The 21,437-nt window shown below is 38.8% G+C and overlaps 1 protein-coding gene across 1 annotated transcript in view; it reads right to left on the minus strand.

The window, feature by feature from the left end:
- Positions 1–12,469: 12,469 nt before the first annotated feature.
- Positions 12,470–21,437, minus strand: part of PTH2R (parathyroid hormone 2 receptor) — a 105,003-nt gene continuing 96,035 nt past the window's right edge. The window contains exons 11-13 of the mRNA XM_012446226.2: positions 17,802–17,940; positions 16,311–16,352; positions 12,470–13,709 (exon numbers count right to left, since the gene is read on the minus strand). Of these exons, the coding sequence (XP_012301649.1) occupies positions 13,314–13,709; positions 16,311–16,352; positions 17,802–17,940 (577 nt within the window). The 3' untranslated portion in view covers positions 12,470–13,313. The remainder of the gene's footprint in view (positions 13,710–16,310; positions 16,353–17,801; positions 17,941–21,437) is intronic.

Genomic DNA, 21,437 nt, shown 5'->3' on the forward strand with positions numbered 1-21,437 from the left:
CACAAACAACACTATTAAGTCGTTCTTTATAAAGAACTTAAACATACACTTAACATATCACCTAGCAATTCCACTCCTAAGTATTCACTCAAGAGAAATAAAAACACATGTTCACACAAAGACTTGCTTATAAGTGTTTATAGTGGCATTAGGGTTATAATGACCAAAAGCTGGAAACAACTCATGTCAATCAACAGGAAATTAATTTTTTTAAATATATTGTATATCCATGCAACAGAATGGAATACTATATAACAATAAATGTGATATGATGTGGATCTCTGTCCCTGCTCAAATCTCATGTTGAATTTTAATCCCCAATGCTAAAGGTAGGGCCGGGTGGGAGGTGATTGGACATGGGGGCAGAGTTCTCATAAATGGTTTAGCACCATCCCCTTGGTACTGTTCCCACCATCATGAGTGGGTTCTCGTGAGATCTGATTGTTTAAAAGTGTTTGGCACCTCCCTCTTTTCTCTCTCTTGCTGCTCTGGCCATGTGACATACTGGCTCCCTTTTTGCCTTCCACCATGATTGTAAGTTTGCTGAGGCCTCCCAAGAAGCTAAGCAAGTGCCAGTATCATGTTTGCTGTTAGCCTGCTGAACCCTGAGCCAATTAAATCTCTTTAATTTATAAATTACCCAGCTCTGGTATTTTTTATAGCAATGCAAGAATGGCCTAATACAGAAAATTGGTACTGAGAGTGGGACATTGCTATAACAATATCTGAAAATGTGGAAGCAAGTTTGAAACTGTGTAATGGGCAGACATTGGAAGACTTTAGAGGGCTCAAAAGAAGACAGGAAGATAAAGAAAAATCTGAAACTTCCTAGAGACTTGTTGAATAGTTGTGAGCCAAATGTTTAGAATAATAGAAACAGATGGCCAGCCTGATGAGGTCTCAGGTGGAGATAAGGAACTTATTGAGAACTGGAGCAAAGGTCATTTGCATTTTGCCTGAGTAAAGAACGTGGCTGCATGTTTCCCTACCCAGGAATATGTAAAACTTTGAACTTGAGAGTGACATTTTTGGTTATCTGGCAGAAGAAACTTATAAGCTACAAAGTGCTCAAAAAGCATCCTAGTTGTTTCTAAAAATCTAAGACCATATGTATAAGCAAAGAAATTACCTCAAGTTGGAACTTATATTTAAAGGGGAAGCAAAGCATAAAACTTTGAAAAACTTGCAGCCTGCCCATGTGATAAAAAAGAAAAGCTCATTTTCAGGGTAGGCATTCAAGCAGGCTGCAGAAATTTGCATAAGTAAAAATATGCCAAGTGCTAGTAGCCAAGTCAAGGGAGAAAGGCCTGAAAGGCATCTCAGAGACCTTTGTGGCAGCCCCTCCCATCACAATCTGGAGGCCTAGGAGGGAAGAACGGTTTAATGGGCCAGGCCCATGACCTGCTGCCATGCAGAACCTTGAAACACTGCTTCCTGCGTCTCTGCCACTTGAGCACGTGGCTCAAAGGGGCTTAGGTACAGCTCAGACCACTGCTCCCGAGGGTGCAAGCCATGAGCCTTGGCAGCTTCCCCATGATGTTTGGCCTCCCGGTACAAGAGTTATGGCTTAGGAGCCTCCACCTAGATTTCAGAGGATGTATGGAAAAGCCTGGATGTCCAGGCAGAAGCCTACCATAGGGGTAGCATAATGTATTTGAAAATCATCCACATTGTTAAGGTATCAGTACTTTATTCCATTTTGTATTAGGCTGTTCTCACATTGCTATAAAGAAACTCCTGAGACTGGGTAATTTATAAAGAAAAGAGGTTTAATTGGCCTATGGTTCCACAGACTGTGCAGAAAGCATGTGTGGCATCTGCTTGGTTTCTGGGAGGCCTGAGGAAACTTACAATAGTGGTGGAAGGTGAAGAAGGAGCCAGAACATTACATGGCCAGAGTGGCAAGAGTGAGAGAATGAGGAGGTGCTACACACTTTTAAGCAACCAGATCTCATGATAACCTACTCATTTACAACCATGAGAACAGCACTGAGGGGTTGTTGCTAACCTATTCATGAGAACTCTGCCCTGATGATCTAGTCACCTCCCACCAGGCCCCACGTCATTCAACATGAGCTTTGGTCAGGGACACAGATTCAAACAGTATCATTCTGCTTCTGGCCCCTCCCTAATCTCATGTCCTTCTCACATATAAAAATGCAATTATGCCCAAAGTCTTAATTCTTTCTAGAATCTGGCACATAAAAGGCATAAGTTTTAGTTGAATGATTACTATGTGAATGAAGTAGGAATCCATCCTCATCACCCACCCACATTGGGTTAAAAGAGAGGGTAGGATCTGTTCACAAGAGAGGTATATGAAGCTCACCTCTCCAGTCACATCTTTTCCCTTTCTTGCTCATAATCTTGCAATAATACTGATTTTCATTATGTTTTTAGAATATCCAAAGCTCTTTAATGCTGAAGAATTTTCCACTTGTTGTGTCAACTGCCTCAAGTATATTTTCATAGCTAGTTTCTTTTTTCCATTTTTTGTGTCTCAACCCAGAAACAACACCCTCAAGAAGAGGCCTTCCCTGTGTTATGGTATCATAAGCATCTCTTCCAGCATTACACTCAATCATGTCACCCTATTAATTCTCTTTATAGCAGCCAACACACTCTGAAACTATCTCATTAGTTCTATATGATAACAGATTCAGGCACACATCTTAACACTCAGCTCATAGGGAAGAGGTCTCTTCCCCAGAAGTCCAGCCTATTTCCCCTTGATTATGGCTTCATGGCCAACATTTTATTTCTTTACTGTCTGCACTGTATTTTCCCAAAGAATACAATACAAGAATATAATCCCAGCTTTTTGAACACAGCCTGGCACATGTTACATATTTGTTGAATAAAACAAACTTCTAAATAAAGTGTGTGGCATATTACTATATCAAATCCTTTCAGTTGAACATAACAGAAAAAGTTTATTGCTTTTATCATTAAAAAGAGAGGAAATTCTTACCTCACAATGTCACCAGGATGCACACATCAGCTTTGCCTCTCTGGGGCTGGCTCTACTGCCAAGCTCTGTATGATGACAGATTCAGGGACGTCTTAACACTCAGTCCGGTAGATAAGAGGTCTCTTCTCCAGAAGTTCAACCTATTTCCTTTTGATTATGGCCTGTTACCAACCCAATAATTGGCCAGAGGGAAGAGATAAGCTGCTTGACTAAAGCCTAACAAGTCCCACCTGGGACTTAAACGTGGAGTCAATCTCACCTAAATCATCTGCCTGAGCATAAGGGGAAAGTGGTTTCCCAAAGTGAATTTGGAGCATTAATACTAGAAGAAGGAACTGATGCTGGGAAGCAAAAAACGTCCTCTATAGTTTGTCTTCTAACCCTTTAATTGTCATCAGTCACAGTTTGAATAAAACCTATACTTTATTTAAATGTTATTCAGCCTTTCATAGTTGTTACATTTTTTATCAGAGTTTAAAAAAAGAACAGAAAGGAGTACAGAGGGCCTGTTATTTGATATTCCTTTATTGTTATGAATATTTCTACAGCTCCTAATAGCTGGTTGCTCCTCTGCCTGAATGCCTCCCAACACAGGAGAGCATATCTCTATCAAGACTCTTTCCTCCCTTTAACAGCCTTAAATTAGTAAACTGTGACTCTTTTCTTTGATCTTAATAGGTAAAGCTTAGGAAAGTCTCAGTGGTATAGCCAGCAGAGCTCTAGAGGAATAGGTGGCTTAGACGGAAGTTCACTGCTGGGGCCAGGGATTTGCTGGAGCCATGACATAGAGTCTCCCTTCAGAGGCAATGTCCTCTGCCTTTTTTCAGCTCTCATCCTCCACTACTTTAAGAGCTCTAATACCCCACTTTTCATTAAAAAGTGTAGTTCTGCCTTCTTGATTAAGATAATATTTTCTGTGAAAGCTACTTTATTTATCTCTGCCTCAATTGCCTCATCCATTAAATAGGGATAATAGCATTTATCTCATAGTTGTCACAAGAATTGAGTGTGTGTGTGTATGTTTGTATGTATATGTGTGTACATACATATACTCAAGAAATATGTGTAATTAGAACGTTCTCTGTATGTGCTAACTAGTATTACAAATTGATTTACCCCAGACAGTGGCAGTCACAGATATTTTGTGGAAAAGTAAGAATCGTTTCTCATGGAGTTGTTTCAAAAGTAAGCAATGTTTCCAGATAGATCACAAATGTTGAGTACTAATAATTCAAAACGTTGTTTTAGTCATTTTTTCTAAAATTAATAAATTAATTGACTTTCTGAATCACAGCTTTTGTACTAAATAGGCATGTTATCTGATAAGACCAACTAGCAGAACCTCAACTGGAAAATTTGTCTGATCACAGATAATCAGGGTAGGCTAGGAATTTAGTCATAAATGGTATCATACCAATGTATGACTAAATTCTGAAAAAAAACATGTGGAGAAGGTGAGCAGGCCTAGTAAAGGCAGAATTCTCGTTAGTGTTGCAGCTGTTCCCTTTGGTCTACTGGCCAGAAGCAGCACAGGTGCAGTTTGGTCACAAGTCACGTGTATTGTGTGTGTGGCAGGAATGTTGGAATTATCAGAATGGGAATGTAAAACAAAAATAGTTAATATGTATGGGCTATCACTATACCTTCCTCTCAAAGTTGCTGCAAACTTAAAACTGTTGGAGGCCCATTCGGGTGGATCGCCTGAGGTCGGGAGTTCAAGACCAGCCTGACCAACATGGTGAAACCCTATCTTTTAAAAATATAAAAATAAAAAAACTAAAACTGTGCTAAAACACTAAGTCTTTAAATTTTTTTAAAAACTGTTACTTAGACCTCACCATCTTTACCGGCAAAGCAGAGGATAAAAGCCATTCCCAGTCTTTTTCTTCCCCGCCTCTCCAGCCTTGGTGCTTATGTCTCCTCCCTCCCAGATCACACTTCATCCTGAAACCCTTGCAGGTTCCCAAATGTACTAAATTCTCCCACACTTTTGTAGCTTCCCATCTAAATTCCAACTGCCTGGAACATCTTCCTCACTTCTCCACCTGTTCACTTCTCATCTCTTTTAGAGATTCCACTTTACCTCCCCCAGAAAGTCTTCTTTTTGCTCCATATCTAAACCAAGTTCTTCCCCTTTTCACCCTCATAACTGTCTTCTCTCATAACAGTTTTTAAATTCAACTGTGAGCACTGCAAAGGTGTGGAATCAAATTATGTGTCCATCGATCTATGAATGGAGAAAAAATGTGGTATATATACCCACCATGGAATACACTCAGCCATAAAAAAGAATGAAATATTGTCTTCTGCAGCAACTTGAATGAACTGGAGGCCATTGTCCTGAATGAAGTAACTCAGGAATAGAAAAACAAATAATGTTCTCACTTCTAAGTGGGAGCTAAGCTATGTTTATGCAAAGGCATAAAGAGTGATATAATGAACACAGGAAACTCAGAAGAGGGGAGGGTGGGAGGGGCTTGGGAGAGGATAAACTACCAATTGGGTACAATGTACACTAGGGGTCCCCAATCCCCAGGCAGGCCAATACCAGTTTATGGCCTGTTAGGAACCAGGCCTCACAGCAGAAGGTGAGCAGCTGGCAAGAGAGCAAAGTTCCATCTGTATTTCCAGCCGCTCCCCCTTGCTCACACTACTGCCTGAGCTCCACCTTCTGTCAGAGCAGCAACGGCATTAGATCTCATGGAGCGCAAACCCTACTGTGAATTGTGCATGCGAGGGATCTAGGTTGTACGCTCCTTATGCAAATCCAATGCCTGAAGATCTGTCACTGTCTCCCATCAGCTCCAGATGCGACCATTTAGTTGCAGGAAAAAATGCTCAGGGGTCTCTTGATTCTACACTATGGTGAGTTGTATAATTATTTCATTATATATTACAATGTAATAATAATAGACTGAAGTGTACAATACATGTAAAGTGCTTGAATCATTCCAAAACCATCCCTCCCCCTACACACACTCCAGTCAGTGGAAAAATTGTCTTCCACAAAATCGTTCCCTGGTGCCAAAAAAGCTTGGGGACCACTGATGTATACTATTCGGATGATGGGTACACTAAAAGCCCAGATAACACCACTATACAATCCATCTATGTAACCAAAAACCATTGTATCCCTAAAGCAACTGCAATTTTTAAAAAATTTAAATAAATAAGTAAATTCAGCTGTGAGCTTTTTGAGAGCAGTTGAATTTGTAAATCAAAGAGCAGTCTGTTATTTCTGTGTCTTAAACTCAATTGTTTTTAGTCAAAGTTCAATAGATGTTGATTAAACAAAAGAATAAATTGACATACCACTGTTGCTCAGTTGGCAGTTTCAAAGATTATAAGCATACAGCCTAACACACTACAAGAGTAGTTATCCCCCTTACTTATCTCCAACTCGAATCAATCAATGTATATGTGTATGAAAATTGTAATGAGAGAACAATGGGATTATTGTAACTTTTATTTACAAAGAAAATCATGTAAAATAGATTGCATGATGGAAACTGATAACTTCACAAAAAGGCAATTGTCAAACAGGAAATCTGCAGAGACGTGCTTGTTACATGCGGAATGATATTACAAATATTACAACCAATACAATAAAATTATAGGAGCTGAACTCTAAATATGACATTTTACCAACTACTTTTCACTGTAATAGAAATTCAGCTAGAATAAAAATAGCATTCAAAAGATCTGGAAGGTGGGAGGGTGGCAATGAACCTTTACCAAAAAGAATTGTGATGAGGGGAAGATTCCTAAAACTAAGGCCATAGACTACACTTTCAGAGTTTATCATTTTTCCCCAAGGGCTTCAAAACCCTTACATTGACATAAAACATTCCTAAATTCATCTAAGATAAAATACTGTACAGACATTAAAACTGGAAAATTTACAGTGTAGTTACTAAATTTGAAAGAGGCAGAAGGTTTGGTATGGAAACAGCTAAAAATAAGTATTTGGCCTTTTCAGATAAAAACATTCAGTAATTTTTAGCTATTTTCAAAAGTAGAATAGATATTGTATATATTTATAAACTAAAGAATCTTGGTGTGTGATTTTGTGATATGTCAGCCCAAGCACATCAAATATTTGACATGGAAAACTCAAGTTGAGTTGGACTTTAATATTTGTGATTATTTACTTAATTTATTCCTAAACTGGTAAAGTGAGATTTTTTTAAAAAAACTTCTTATTTTGGAATAGTTTTAGATTTATAGAAAAGTTGCAAAAATAGTACAGATTTTTTATGTACCTGACCCCTAGTTTCCTTCATAGTTAACATTTTATATTACCATTATACATTGGGCACATTGCTAATAACTAAACTCTAGGCTTTATTTGGATATACCGGTTTTAACATTAATCCCTGCTTCCTGTTCCATCACCCACCTAAAGTAACACACTGCATTTAGTTGTCATGTCTTGCCAGTCTCCTCTAACCTATGACAGCTTCTGAGTCTATCTCCTTTTTTCCTGACCCTGACAGTCTTCAGGAGTATTGATCAAGCATCCTCAATCTAAGTACTGATGAACTGTTTCTCAATCTAAGTTTTTCTGTTTTTTTTTTTTTCATTATTAAACCAGAATAAAATAAGATTTTTTTAAGAGAAACAGCACCTGTTTAAAAGTCCTATATTAAGAAGTCATTTTCTATTTGGAAAAAAAAAAAGCTGTGAAAACCTTCTTGGTTTATTCTGTTCATAATCAGACCCCAAAACTAAATCCAACAAGATTAAATCAGCCATTGCAGTTTTCAAGGCATGTGCAGATTTTAAGGAGTTCTTATTTAGTAAGCCATTCTTTCCAAGATACTCTGCCTTTGAAAATGTTAGATGCCCTGCTAGCCAACTGGAATGGAGTTGGAAAGGAGTGCCTCCAGGGCCCCTGAAATCAAGCTGAACTGGGGGTGCCTGCCTTTTGCCTGCTCAGGTTGGCATTTTTCTGAGGCACAGATTTCTGTTGCCATGCTCTGGGGAGGTCAAGCTGGGTAAATGTTGGAACGTATTTGATCAGCAAGAATCTACTGTATGTCCAGGAGATGAGGGAAAAAAATGTGTGCAAATGACACCTTTAGGTACTAATCTTGTTTTCATATTTCATCATTTAAATCATTAATCAAATAAACCATATAAACTCCCAAAATAAAATGTAGTTTAAATAGAGATTAGGTGTCTAAAGAGGAATGGAATTTAAATGTTAATAGTATTAAATTAAGAGTCAGTAAGGGATAAGAATATTAGCCCATTTTCCCTGGCTTCTGCACCATTTATAGATATTCCATTGCCCTGGGTAGTTATTATAACAGTGAATAAATGGAAACCTACATAAAAGCTGTCTTTAAATGTGATACAGATGAGTAATTTAAAGTTTTTCAAAGTTATTTTTACAACAATACGTGGGCAAATTTCCATGGTCTTATGAGGCAGTTTAAGAACAGGATTTAGATTTTTATATCTAGTTACATATTTTGGATGGTGTTGAAAGGAGAATTTGGATTTACAGGTTACTTTTATTCTGATAGTCACAAAATACTGGGAGATAAGGATGTTTATATCTAAAACTACAATTATATAATTATTGTTTTTCACATTCTCATGATTATTAGTAATTTTATCTTCAAAATAGTTGAAACTAGTTCTTGTTTTCTTAATGATTTGGCTTATTATTACATTTTTCACAAAGAAAGTAAAGACCACATAGGTGAAATAATGATCAGGGGCCTTGGAGTCAAACAGACTGGGTTCAAATCCTGACTCAGCCACTCCACTTTAATCTGCAACGAATCATCTAGCCTCTCTAATTGTTTCTACATTTTTGAAATGGGATAATGACACCATTGTGTGTTATAATAATTATATGATAAAATATACCCAAAATTCTATGCTCAGTTTCTAAAATAAAGCAGGTTACATTAATTGTTTTTCTATTTTATTCCTAAACAACCATAGTAAAGCCAATTTTTTAGCCTAGTACTTCTCTGGATGCACAACTAAGAGATTTACTGAACAATTACTTCCCTGTGTGTCTTAGAGAGAGGGCCTCAAACTTGAATAGGCAGAGCAAGTCTAAAGAGAGAAGAAAACTGATATCCAACCCATAAAATAAGATGTTTAAAACTCTTTAGAAAAGATGACAATGTTTTCCACAGGTAAGTACCTCAGAGTGATTATGTAGAAAGTGAATCTTTGAATAGTATGGTTGGTATCTACAGTATGAATACAGAAATTGTGATGAGCTTCCCTCTTAAAATAGGCTTTTTTAAACAGAGTAACTGTTGATATGTCAAGCTACAATTAAATTCTATTATCCCTAAAGATATTTGGTTGCTTCATTTCATTAAAAATGATAAACTGCAATAAAAAAAGAAAAAAAATGATAAACTGTATAGATATCATTCAACAACATTTTAGAAATCAATTGCTTAGTTTTATATAAGTGCATCATCTAAATCACAGGACACAGACCAAATGTGTCCAGAGCCCAGGCACCTAGAGTTACTTTTTATTCTGACAGTAAAGAGGGAAATTAATAATTTGCCATTGCTGTACAATAAAGCAAAATTTACTGTGTTATGTTCAGTGTAAAACCTACTCCCCAGCTTTACTTAAAATTAACTGACTCTCAGTAAATGATTCAACCTTATCTATCCTCCCCACATTCTTAACAAAGTTCCCAGGCATCCAGAGGCTCCTGTTTTTCTTGCTGACCAGCTACAAGGTCACAGAACAGATAAAGCCTAAAAATTGTAAAATGTGTTTCTCAAAATGCTATTTTTCAAATGTAAAACACATCATAAGACATGTCACAGGTTAATGAACTGCTCTTTGTTCTTGGTTCTGTAAAATCACTTCCTGCTTCGTCATCCTGTATCACAAAAGTGCTTAAAAGGCCTTCAGTTTCTTTGTACCTTGCTCAGTCTTGGGAAGTGATTCCACTGAGCCCATGATTGCATTAAATAAAATGCTCCCCCTTAGGTCTCTCCAAGTCTCTGATTTCCTGCTTCAACAGTAACAAAATACTGCCCAGTGCCTACCTGGCCATAGTTGAGCTCTTGGCCTGTCTGAATAGGCTAGCCATGAGTCAATACCAGCTCATGGTTGTCTCATGAAATCCTCAGGTATTTTCATAATTTAGAAAGTGTAATTTATGAGAAATAGCTCAAATTTTAAATTTTGGCAACTGAACAACATATTTTCAGAGCCCCTGGCAGAGCAAATAAAAGTATGAACCAAATTTAGCTCATGAGCCAGTAGTTTGCACCTGTGGATCTAGATCAGCCAATCCTCAATAACTGTCTAATATGTTATAAGATAAAATCAACAGACTGGCATAACTTATTGTCTGTGTGGACTAACTGGATGCAGACATTATCAAAACCTAGAAGGAAAAATACATGTGCACAAAATGAGATTAAGCCAGGCACAGTGTAGTGCTCCTGTAGTCCCAGCTACATGGGAGCCTCAGGTGGGAATATACCTTGAAATCAGGAGTTTGAAACCACCCTGGGCAGCATAGCAAAACTCCATCTTTGAGAGAGAGATCAAGAGCCCTAGCAACTAAGAAGTTATTTGTTCCTTGAGAAAATAGATTATGCCTTGCTCTTTTTTGTGGGTCAGTGCTTAACATAGTATCTGGTCCATAATAGGCTCTAAGTGTTATAAGTAAAATTTTGATGCCACAAAAGAAATAGCCCTCGGAGATAAATCCTCACAGCAAGGCAATTTACTTCTATAGAATGGTACAGCTCATGGATGGAACACTGGTGGCCACACATTTGGACAAGGCGGGAAGGGGTACTTAAGCCTGACAGTGTGGTCCCTACTGCTGTGTCATTCCCCTATTGACTAGGGTTAGATCACACAAGCTAGACTAATCCTGATTGGCTATTTTAAAGAGAGCAGGGTCTGAGCTGGAGTGGCAGGGTGTGTGTTTTGGCAGGAAGGACAGTTATGAGCGGGTCAGAGCAGGTAGCCCGGGGTGACCTAGGTCAAAGAAGGTGACCGGAGCAGGTGACTGGAGCAGGTGATTGGGATGAGTCAGGATGGAGCTGGGGACTGGGGAATAGATGTGAACTACTGATTAGAACTGGTGGAGAAGGTTGTTTACTGGAATTACAAGGAAGTTAAACTTTAAAATAGAGAAAGAATAAGAGAGCTGAACATACTGACGTACTGATTCTTTGAAGAGCAACTTGGGGTTAACTATAACATTATAACATAAGTAAATGTTTGTTGAATTAACAAACAGATAAGCTTTAAGAATAATCTTGGAAACTCTGAGGACTTTATTATACTTGTTAATGTAAAGAAATATTCTGTCTTCAAAGGCAGCAAGAAAATGAAAAAAAAGTAATAGTGGTCTAGCCTTAGAATTTGGAGTTGGCTTGAAAAGTAAGAACTCTTTATATTTTCTATATTATCAAAATACATCCATTCTAGTAATCCCTATAAGATAGTGACTAATGTGAGCTTTTATAATATAATGAGGTAAAATGAGATTTAACTTAAAACAAGAACCTAAACCAAGTATCTGTATGGATATGTTTTCAACATGTAATTTCAACATGTGATTTCCCTTAATACAGAATATCACTCTGAGCTAGACAGATATTGTCTTCATTTTAAAGATGGAAAAATTGAACTGTACAGGAAGGTAAGGGATTTTATAAAGCCTTGTGTAAAATAATTAGCAATAGAACTTAATCTCTGACTCAGCTCACGATGGTTCTCTCCTAACAGGGAGGCACCCTGGGGAACTAATAATATAGAATTGAATCAGGTGAATTACATATGCACAATGACACCTTTCTACACAGGAAGGGTGGAAATGGCCCAGGCTATGGTACAAAAGAGGAAGGAAAGGAAAAGCATAAAGAGGAAGTTTAATATTTTTCAAGAGGGTTTGTCAGCTTGATCCATGTCATTTTAGCTGGAAATACATTGTTCTGTGATTTTTTTTTTTATTTTCTAGGTGTATGTCTTCTCCACCAGAGTGGAAATTTTATGAGGATAAGAGCCTAAAATACACTCCAAAGCAAGAGTCCCAAGCACTCTCTATCCAGAATTCATTGAATTTTTGATGGGTTAATAGGCTATGTATATACTGGTGACAATACAACATAATGATTAAGAACATGGGACTTAAAGTCAATAGAGCTGTCAATGACCAGCTGTGCAATTTTGGGCAAGTTAACTCCACCTCTATGAGTCACACTGCCATCTGCAAAAGGGGTGACAGTAATAAGACTTACTCCATAAATTATAGTGAAATTAAATAAATGAATGCTTGTAAGAGCCCAGGAGGATGCCTGCTGATACGTAACATGCCCTCAATAAATGTTTTCAAAACTGCAACATACTGAAATTTCAAGTTCAGTAAAGTACAAAAGTTAAATGTTGATATGTATACATTTGGAGAAGGAAAGTTTGCTTGTTTCTCAAAAATAAAGTGAGATGTTGAAAGAAACATTTTTTAAAGTGATCCAAATATATTTTTAAAACAAACTTTTAATTGATCCCACATGCCATTTACAATGTAGTAATAGATCAAACAAGAAAAATATATAGATGCAGCCTGATGTGCTATCAAAGTAAATTACAAACAAAATCAATTTGCAGACTCAAGCTCACTAAGGAAACATTTCTACATGACATAGTTTACAAAGAAGAAAGAGTGAAGACCTGTGGTCTGGCTGGACACAAAGAGGACATTCAAAAGAAGGGATATGTGAAATATTCTTTTTTGAGAAATTTTCCTTGTTCCTAGAAACACCTGTAATTGTTATAAATGCATTATTTTATCAATGTCCAGCCTACTAATTTTCCAGCAAGTACTTGTTCTTAGATAGTTTATCTTCCCACATATATTTTTTAGATCTTAATTGCTCCTATGCAAGGGCAAAATAAGTGCAATGATAGAAGTACATTAAAGTAAGAAATAAGAGAATACTAGTTTCTAAAAGGAAAATGAGACACACTAAATGATCATCATTATATTTAGGGTGATATATATGAGAGAAAGCTACAGGCAAGCAATTGACACTTTTTCCTACCCAAAAATAGCAGAAAAATGAACAATCACAGAGCAAACACCATACATCAATTTAGAGGAGGACTTGATGCCAGTAGAAGGTAATAAACTACACCATTGACACTTGCCTTTTCGTGTCTTTAGTATTTACAGGAGCCGATTCATAGAGCCTAAAAACTTTTCTTTAGTAACACTTTAACTCTGAATTTTCAGCCTTTGAACTCAAGCATAGGAATATCAGCCAAACCCTCTCACACAACCAGCCATTGGACCAGTCCATGAAAGTCAGCCACAAATGTCCATTCAGAGAACATCCTTAGTTTCTCCTTGGCATCCTTCAGTGTCTGGATTAAATTCCATAGGCCTGGAAGATTCCTCCATTAGAATATCATCTCCCTGCCTCCCACTACCTTCCTTGGTCTCCTCGTGGACTGAGTATGCCAGGCAGTCCTGCTCTGAGTTACTCCAGACGTAGCCGGGTAAAGTCATGTGGCTGTCAGGCTGTCTGCTAGGGATCCTGGCAGCTTTGCCAGAGATAAGCACCATGCGCGTGCTGGCCGCCACTTGTGACTGGCTGCTGGTGCTGTGCGTCACGGTGGTGAGCACTGAGCCGCATCTGTGACTGCCACAGGGCGGTGTTCTTTTCCAGTCCACGGAGAGATTCCACCGATTCCACATCTTCTTCACCTCTGCCTGAACCTAAGCCATGAGAAACATGTTGTGCATGAGAAATCCTAAGGGAGAGCCCGAAGCCTTGTTACAAGGATGTTTGCCTTGATTTCAATGACAGCAGTGATCATTGATTGAGGTTCCTTTATGTGCCAGGGACTTTATCTATGTATTTTCTGTCAACCTCAAAAAACCTTTGAGATAGGTGTTAGTTTTGGAGGTGAGCAAATTGAAAGTTAGAGGGAGGTAAAGGGACTTGTCCAAGATCCAAATCTAAATAGAAGTGTAAATGCAGCCAATACATATATCTGACATACAGGAGAGAAAAAGGAGATTCTGGGGTGGAAGAGAAAGTCAAGATAAACTGTGCCAGTGAGAACTTCAGAACTCTCGCTTAGCACATGACAAGCCCATTGGAACTCCTGCACTGAAACCCACCCAAACTCAAGCATGGCTTCTAGCAGTATGAGGTGGCTTCCGTAAGATGATCTCAGCCACTGACAGTGCCTGCCTGAGAAAGCTCAGTGCTGCCTGGAGAATTTACTATTTGCTGTAGCCAGCACACACCTGATAATAGGCCCATGACTCCCCTTTCTTAGGGCATTTACTATAAAGGGCTTACACTTGTAAATATGCAGCTGTTATAACTCAGAAGCATCTCTCTCAAGGACCTGAGAGCCATCCCTTCAAAATAGAATCATCAAGAGGAAGAAGGCCTCTTGTCTCCCAGTCTCTGTGGGAAGATAGAATTCTAACTTAGATAACTGCCTGCTTGCTAGCATAGCTAGCCTAAATGTGTTTATACTGACCAAACATTTTTTCACTTCTCTGACTCTACTGAGCCCATACACTCCACCTCCCTCTCTCATTCTCCTTTAAAATGCCCAAATCACCTCTGTGTGAATTGGAATTGGGATCTGCTCTTTCACCTACTGTCAGTAGTTACAGAATAAACTCTGTTTTAACCACTTGAATTGCTGATGTCTTTGACACCAACTGAGGCTAAGGAATGGCATGGAAGGTACTCAATTTGAAATGTAACTGTCATGCTATCAATCTGCACAGGCAGCCTGGAGGAGTAAGAGTGAGAAAAGAAGGTTTATGAATAGAAAAGCAGGCACTGCAAATGCATAGGGTGGGGCTCTTGTTTCCATCCCTACTACTGAAGATTCAATTCTACTTGGATCGCAACTTTTCAGAAGGGAACTTATTTGGAAGTTCCATGGGAAGCAGTGGAAACTTGGCATGCTGATGTCACCTGAAACAACAAACTTCTATCTGTTCATCTGACTGATCAACACCTGACTGACAGCACAGAAGCACCATCATCTTGGACAAACACCACCACTTTAAGTTGCAGCTCTCTTTCTAGCCTCATGCACTTTGAGAAAATCACTTATCTTCTAACAACAAACAGTCAGAAAGAGCAGACAGTAAAACACAGATAAGACAGCTTGGGCACAGAGGAAGTGGGGAAAGCTTCTTGGGTAACCACCAAACTTCACACTCATACAATGGGCCCCAGTAAAACAGTGTGCCCTAATAAGCACATTCCTTTCCCTTTGGTGCACTAAGATAGGGAAGCTAAAAGCAGACTGGGGGTGGCAGGGGTGTGGGGCGGGGGCAGTATACCTGCAGCTGCAGGAAGATGTATGGGAAGAGACACAAAAACTCTCCCTCCTAGATAAGTAAGACAAAGAGAAAAAGAAGCTGTCCAAGCCTGTGATAAGCTCTCCCACCTCAAACTCAAAAACTCTTAGTCTGTAAGAGAGAAGGTTCTCTGACCTAACTCAGCCAGAAGCCCCTCCCAGATTTATTCTCTAAAATAAACCCGCCTTTGACTGTTGAGCTGCTTTTCTGTGTTTCTTTCCTCTTTCTTTGACTCTTACACTGATCTACTTACCCCTTCTGCAAAATAAGGTAAGAACAATACAGAAGTAAGTCAGGAAATTAATGAGTTACTACTTAATTTAAGCTCTTTTTGCAAGCACTGGACTAGCATGCCACAATGTTCAAACCCTAAACATGATCAGAAGCATCAGCTGGTCTACCACAATAAAAATATCCTCGCACTTCTGGGGCCTGCAGCAAGCTTAAAATTTGAGAAAAGAAAGATGGCCGCTCATCCAACAGCAGGGCATGTTAAAAGTTACAAGGTAAAATGCATTATCTAGTGTGGTTACTTCTCTCCAGCCAACTCCTTAATGAACTGAAATTGTCCCATCATCATCTTATAGTTCAAAAAACATCAAAATATTTGAATGAATTTGTCCCAGGAAAACTTACATTTGAGTTTTGTACAGAGCTTGAAATGGAATAGAATTTTAAGTATTAACTGGAATATGACATTCACTGTCCTTCCAAGTATCTGTTTGTATTCCAATAAGTTGGTTTTTAATATCAGAGTTTACAGGTGTGTTCACATTTAAAAGTGCTAGAAGAAGAAGACTTTAGGTTATTTACATTAATTCTTTCTTTTCCAAAATAATTTATGATTAAAATAGCTTCCTTCTCCTCATCCATTCCATCCTATAAATCCTGGGAATTCTAAAGAGATTCAGGACACATGATAATGGCCATTTACAAGCTGAAGTGAGACCTGTGGGATGTCCGAGGTTCCTACAAACCTACCTCTCCATTGCAGTAGCAGTAGATGATAGACACAAAGAAACCCTGCAGACAAAAGAGAATGTTAGCCCACTGCTGACTCATGAAACTAACAGCACTAAAGCATCTTGTGACAAAATGTGTATGTTAAAAAATTGTTTTTTATGATTCCTTAAAATAATTATACAAACTATTCTCTCTTAGTGTTTCCAAATCCTTACGGTTTACATTAAATCCGTTTGAGATCTTTCCTTGGTGTCAGCTGAACCAAATAAGTCACTAAATACAACACTCCAAGATACACAAAGAACAGGTTTATATCATATTAGTTTCATTTATGTTGCTACTCATAGATCACATAATACCTGTCCCCTGCTTGGTAAGAGGAAGTTATAAGCTATAAATGCTGAAAACATAAAGTATTATATAGTAGGAATACAAAGAAACCTTTTGTTTCATTCATTAAAAAAATATTTATTGAGCTTATGCAGTGTGGTAGCTGTTCAGCATGACAGGGGCAGGGATAAACAACGTAAACAAGACAGACAAGTTCCCTGATCTAGAAGGGAAGAGGCATGGATAAAATGTAAACAGCACATGAGAAAAATGCAAAATGATAAGGGTTATGCATGAAAATAATGAGTGATTTTAAAAGGAGTAATACAGTGGATATATTAAATGAGGAACTCAACAAAGTATCTCTGAGAAGGGGATATTCAAGTGGGTTTGAGTGACAAGAACAAGTAGCCAGCTGTGTAAAAATGTGGGGAAAAAGCAGTCCAGGCAAAGGGAATAGCCAGTGCGAGCCCTGGAGGCAGAAATGAGCTTAAGCAACAGAAAGTATGGAAGCAATAGTGTGGCCCTAACTCAGTGGGCTACATGGAGGCTAGTGTGATACCGGATGAGAGGCAGGCAGGCTCCATGACATGCCGTGTATGCCAGACAATGGCATTTGAGTTTTAGTCTGACTGCAACTGGAAACCTTTGGGTATTTCTGGCAAGTAGATGACATGATCAAATTTATATTCTTAAGATTCTCCAGATTATCATATGTGGACTAGCAAATGAGTAAGCAGGACGAAGAGTAATCCACGTGAGAGATGATGGTAATTACATCTTCAAATGAGATAAAGTGTGCACCAGCAAACTCTTCCTCATTTTTGTCTTCCCTCCCTGCTCCTTTTTTCTCTTCCCTGCTTCACCTTCTTTTGCATTTATTTACCTTCCATATACACAAGCAGAAGTGCTTGTTCTTGTAGGTGTTACATGTTTTACAACAAGATGTTTCCTTATCTCTAGGAACAGCTCCAGAATTTCTCCTGCTGTGACCAGAGGATTAACCTGACCTCTATAGGACAGAAAAGCACAGGCACTATAGAATATCAACCTTTCTGCCACCCCGACTCCCCAGACAGGTGTATCAAAGCCGAGAACAGAGCAGACATTTGCAAGGAACCAAAATAAAAATTAAAAGAGCAAATTACAAGAATCAGATGATTAGGCAGCACTCTTTACCTGAAAGGAGTTGAAGAAGAGCTCACAGTGCATGCGGATCTCCCACCCAAGCCCAGTGAAGGAGTGAGGCAGGCACACAAACACGATGTAATGCACTCCAAAGACCAGGACCAGGACAAGTGTCGATTTGGCCAGTTTCCTAAAGGAGAACAGCAAGCCTTTTCATTCATTAACTAGGGTGCCTTTCAGGAGAGACAGCATGCTGGAGAAAAAAAAGAAACAGCAAAGCTAATGCGGGTGGGGCTAATTCTTTTTATTTTTTCTTGAGACAGCATTTCACCATATCTGTCTCCCAGCCTGACGTACAGTGGCGTGATCACAGCTCACTGCAGGACTGACCTCCCGAGCTCAAGCAATCCTCCTGCCTCAGCCTCCCAAGTAGCTGTGACTACAGGTATTTGCCACCATGCCTGCCTGGTTTTTTTAATTTTATTTTATTTTTCTGTAGAGACAGGGTCTTGCCATGTTGCCTAGGTGTCGGCTGACTTTTCTTATCTCTTTGGATCCCACTGCTTCTGCTAGTTTTTTTTCCTTTCCCCCCTCTTTCTGTCACTTATATACTGAATCAGGTAGTTTATTCTCAATCCCTATAATTACTATCCCCTAAATCTTTCCAGTCTCATTTCTACTCTTCTTGCTTAAAGGATACTATTTATATAAAGTTGTAAAGTGCTTTTTTGTCTGTCCTAAGTCTCCTTTAACTTCCATATTTGAGACTTAAAGAAGTGTCACCTCCATCCAGATTACCTGCCTTTACTTTCATAGGAGTATTGGGGCTTCTTTTGTTCATTTTAAAATCAATTACTCCCTTGTTTCTACTTACATTTGTATATCCATTTATTACTGATGATGCTTACTCTTGGAGACACTTTATATTTTTTCTATGAGCCATATGTAGTCAATTTATCTTGCCTTCTCTGAATAGTCTCTGCCCAATACTCTATCTCAAAGTGCCTATAGGTCTATTTTGTCTATTTTTTTGGAAAAATAAGTAGAGTGATATCATTTTCATCATTCCCCTTAACTGCCTCTTTCTACACATTTTCTTGAGTATTTGGAAGAATCCCAGGCTTTCCAATATGATGGTTATTCTAATTGGGCCTCAATGATCCCCCTTCCTGCTATTTATCCTCCTGTTTTATCCTTTCCTTCTAAGTGTAGGCAAGACCTGGGACTTGTGTCTAACAAGTAGATTATGGCAAAGATGACAACATGCCACTTCTGAGATTATGTTGCACAGGATTGTAACTTTCATCTCACTAGCAGACTGGCTCTCTTGCTTGGTTCAATGAAGCAACTCACCATGTTGTGAGCTGCTATATTGAAAGGTCCATGTGGCAAGGAAAGGTGGCATCTGCACAACAACCTGCAAGTAATCCTGAATCCTACCAACAATCACATGAACTTAGAAGTAGATTCTTCCCAGTTCAACCTTAAGATAAGACTACAGCCCCAGCTGACAAATCAATTGCAGCCTGGTAAGAGATCCTGAAGCAGAGGATCCATACCCAGATTCCTGATTCCTGACCTACAGAAACTGGGAAATAGCAATGGAGTTGTTTGGAGCCACTAGGTTTGTGATCATTCCTTTTGCAGCAACAGATAGCTAGCACACTCAAGCATACTATTTTCTGGGAGGTTTTCCTGTGGGGGTGGGTTTATACTATTTATCCAAGAAATTGCCAAACCTGGCTTCTTGTTTCATACTTATTGCAAATATCTCCCTTTCTCTGTGAATTATTTGTATTCTAATAATCTCAAACAATTTATCTTCTTCCTTTCTCACTAATCTTTCCTTCAGCTGCTTTCTTTCTTTATCTGTTTTTCTTCTTGGAAATAAGATGTATGAGTGAGTAGAGATCACACTAGACTAAAGCTACAGAGATCCTGATTCAGATTCCATACTTGACATGAACTACTAGTGTGACTGTGATTTATTTTTATCTCTAAAATGAGGAAATAGGTCCTAGAGGTCCATAGAAGCCAGAATATTCACAGGCTTTACTGGGAATCATTTTCCATGTACATATACTTTCCTAACATAACCCTCTTGTCAACAGGAGCTGCAGTGTTCCATAAATCATATTGAAATGCTGAATGTAAATGTAGGTGGAGCTGCACGTTTGCTCTACCTCATTGTCCTCTGCTTGTCTTATCCCTCACTAGTGCTTGAACCATTTGCTCCACCCACTTGTCCTCACATTCAGAGCTTCCCTGCAACCTATGGGCTTTCTCCTATGCTGCTCCTCGTCCTCACACCTCATGCTTTGAGTTACCTACACTCTATTCAATATGAAAATTCTACCTTAAGTCTGTTCCATCCAAGGCAACATCCCTGATAAGCAGTGGATTCCTCTGACCTAACTCATCCTTTCAACTCTCAGGGCTCCCTGGGATGTGCTTGTTCTCCTGAATCCTGATAGTGAGTGCCCTCTTTCCATCACTGCCTATGTGGGCAGGACACTTTGAGTGCCTTCATGGCATTTTAGTTCAGCCTAATCAGATAAAAGGGGAAAGAATTAACCGCACTTGATCAACCATGAAAGTCGTGTCTAACATCACTCTAAAGCAAAAATTATATGTCCTTCTTTAAGATGAAAGGGTAAATCCTCCCAGATATTGTTCTTAAAATCAAGCCACTAATTTTTTGTACTGTGTATAACTAGGAGCCCAAAACTAGGTTGAAACAAAAAATACAGCAGTGTAGCACATTGTGAAATTGTCACAAATCTAAACATAAGGAACAGTTTGGTCCAATGCAGAGTAAGGAAAAGTGGCTTTAGGCAACCAAAACACAGTGGGTATCCTGCTGGCTCAGCCATATGGGTTTTCTCCCTCTTTTTCTAGGACTAAGCTCTTTTATAAATGCATGAAGATAGAAGTTAGTTTATAGAAAACAGGTAGCAATTATATTCATTTTCCATTATTGTATAACAAACTACTATGAATTTAGTGGTTTAAAACAATACTTATTCATTCTCTCTCAGTTTCTATAGGCTAGGAGTCCAGGCACGTACCTTGGGTCCTTGGCTCACAGTCTATCAAGGCTAAAATTAAGATGCTGGCTGCCATCTTTAAGGATATTATCTTATCTTAAGGATATAAGCTCTTATCTGGGCCTCAGGGTTTACTTCTAAGTTCATTCAGATTGCTAGAAAAATCTCAGATTCTTGGAGTTGCAGGGCTATTTGTTGGCTGTCAACCAGGAGTCATTCAATACCTGCAGGCTTCTTTCAGGTTCTAGCTACAGGCCCTCACAACATGTCAGATTGCTTCCTCAAAGCCAGCAGGAGAATCTCTCTCCAAGCTCACAGAAAGGAGTCTAATATAACACATCATAATCATAGGAATGATATCTTAACACCTTTGTCATATAAAGTAAACTAATCGATGGGAAGGCTAGCCCATCATAGGTCTTACCCACACTGGAGGCAAAGGGTATTGTGGGGGCAGGCATTTTACAAGCTTATATACCCAGGGGCAGGAATCTTGGGGGCCTTTATAGAAATATGCCTACCACAGTAATACAAATAATTCCTACCCACAGAAATACAAATTCTATCCCGTGGAATGTCACTAATTATAGCCTTGTGGATATTGATGAGTTTTGCTAGTTTGCATATGCCAGGAAAATGT

The sequence above is a fragment of the Aotus nancymaae genome, unplaced genomic scaffold, assembly GCF_030222135.1.
Source record: "Aotus nancymaae isolate 86718 unplaced genomic scaffold, 86718_ANA_hifiasm-v0.15.2.pri h1tg000008l, whole genome shotgun sequence".
NCBI classification, from domain to species: Eukaryota; Metazoa; Chordata; class Mammalia; order Primates; family Aotidae; genus Aotus; species Aotus nancymaae.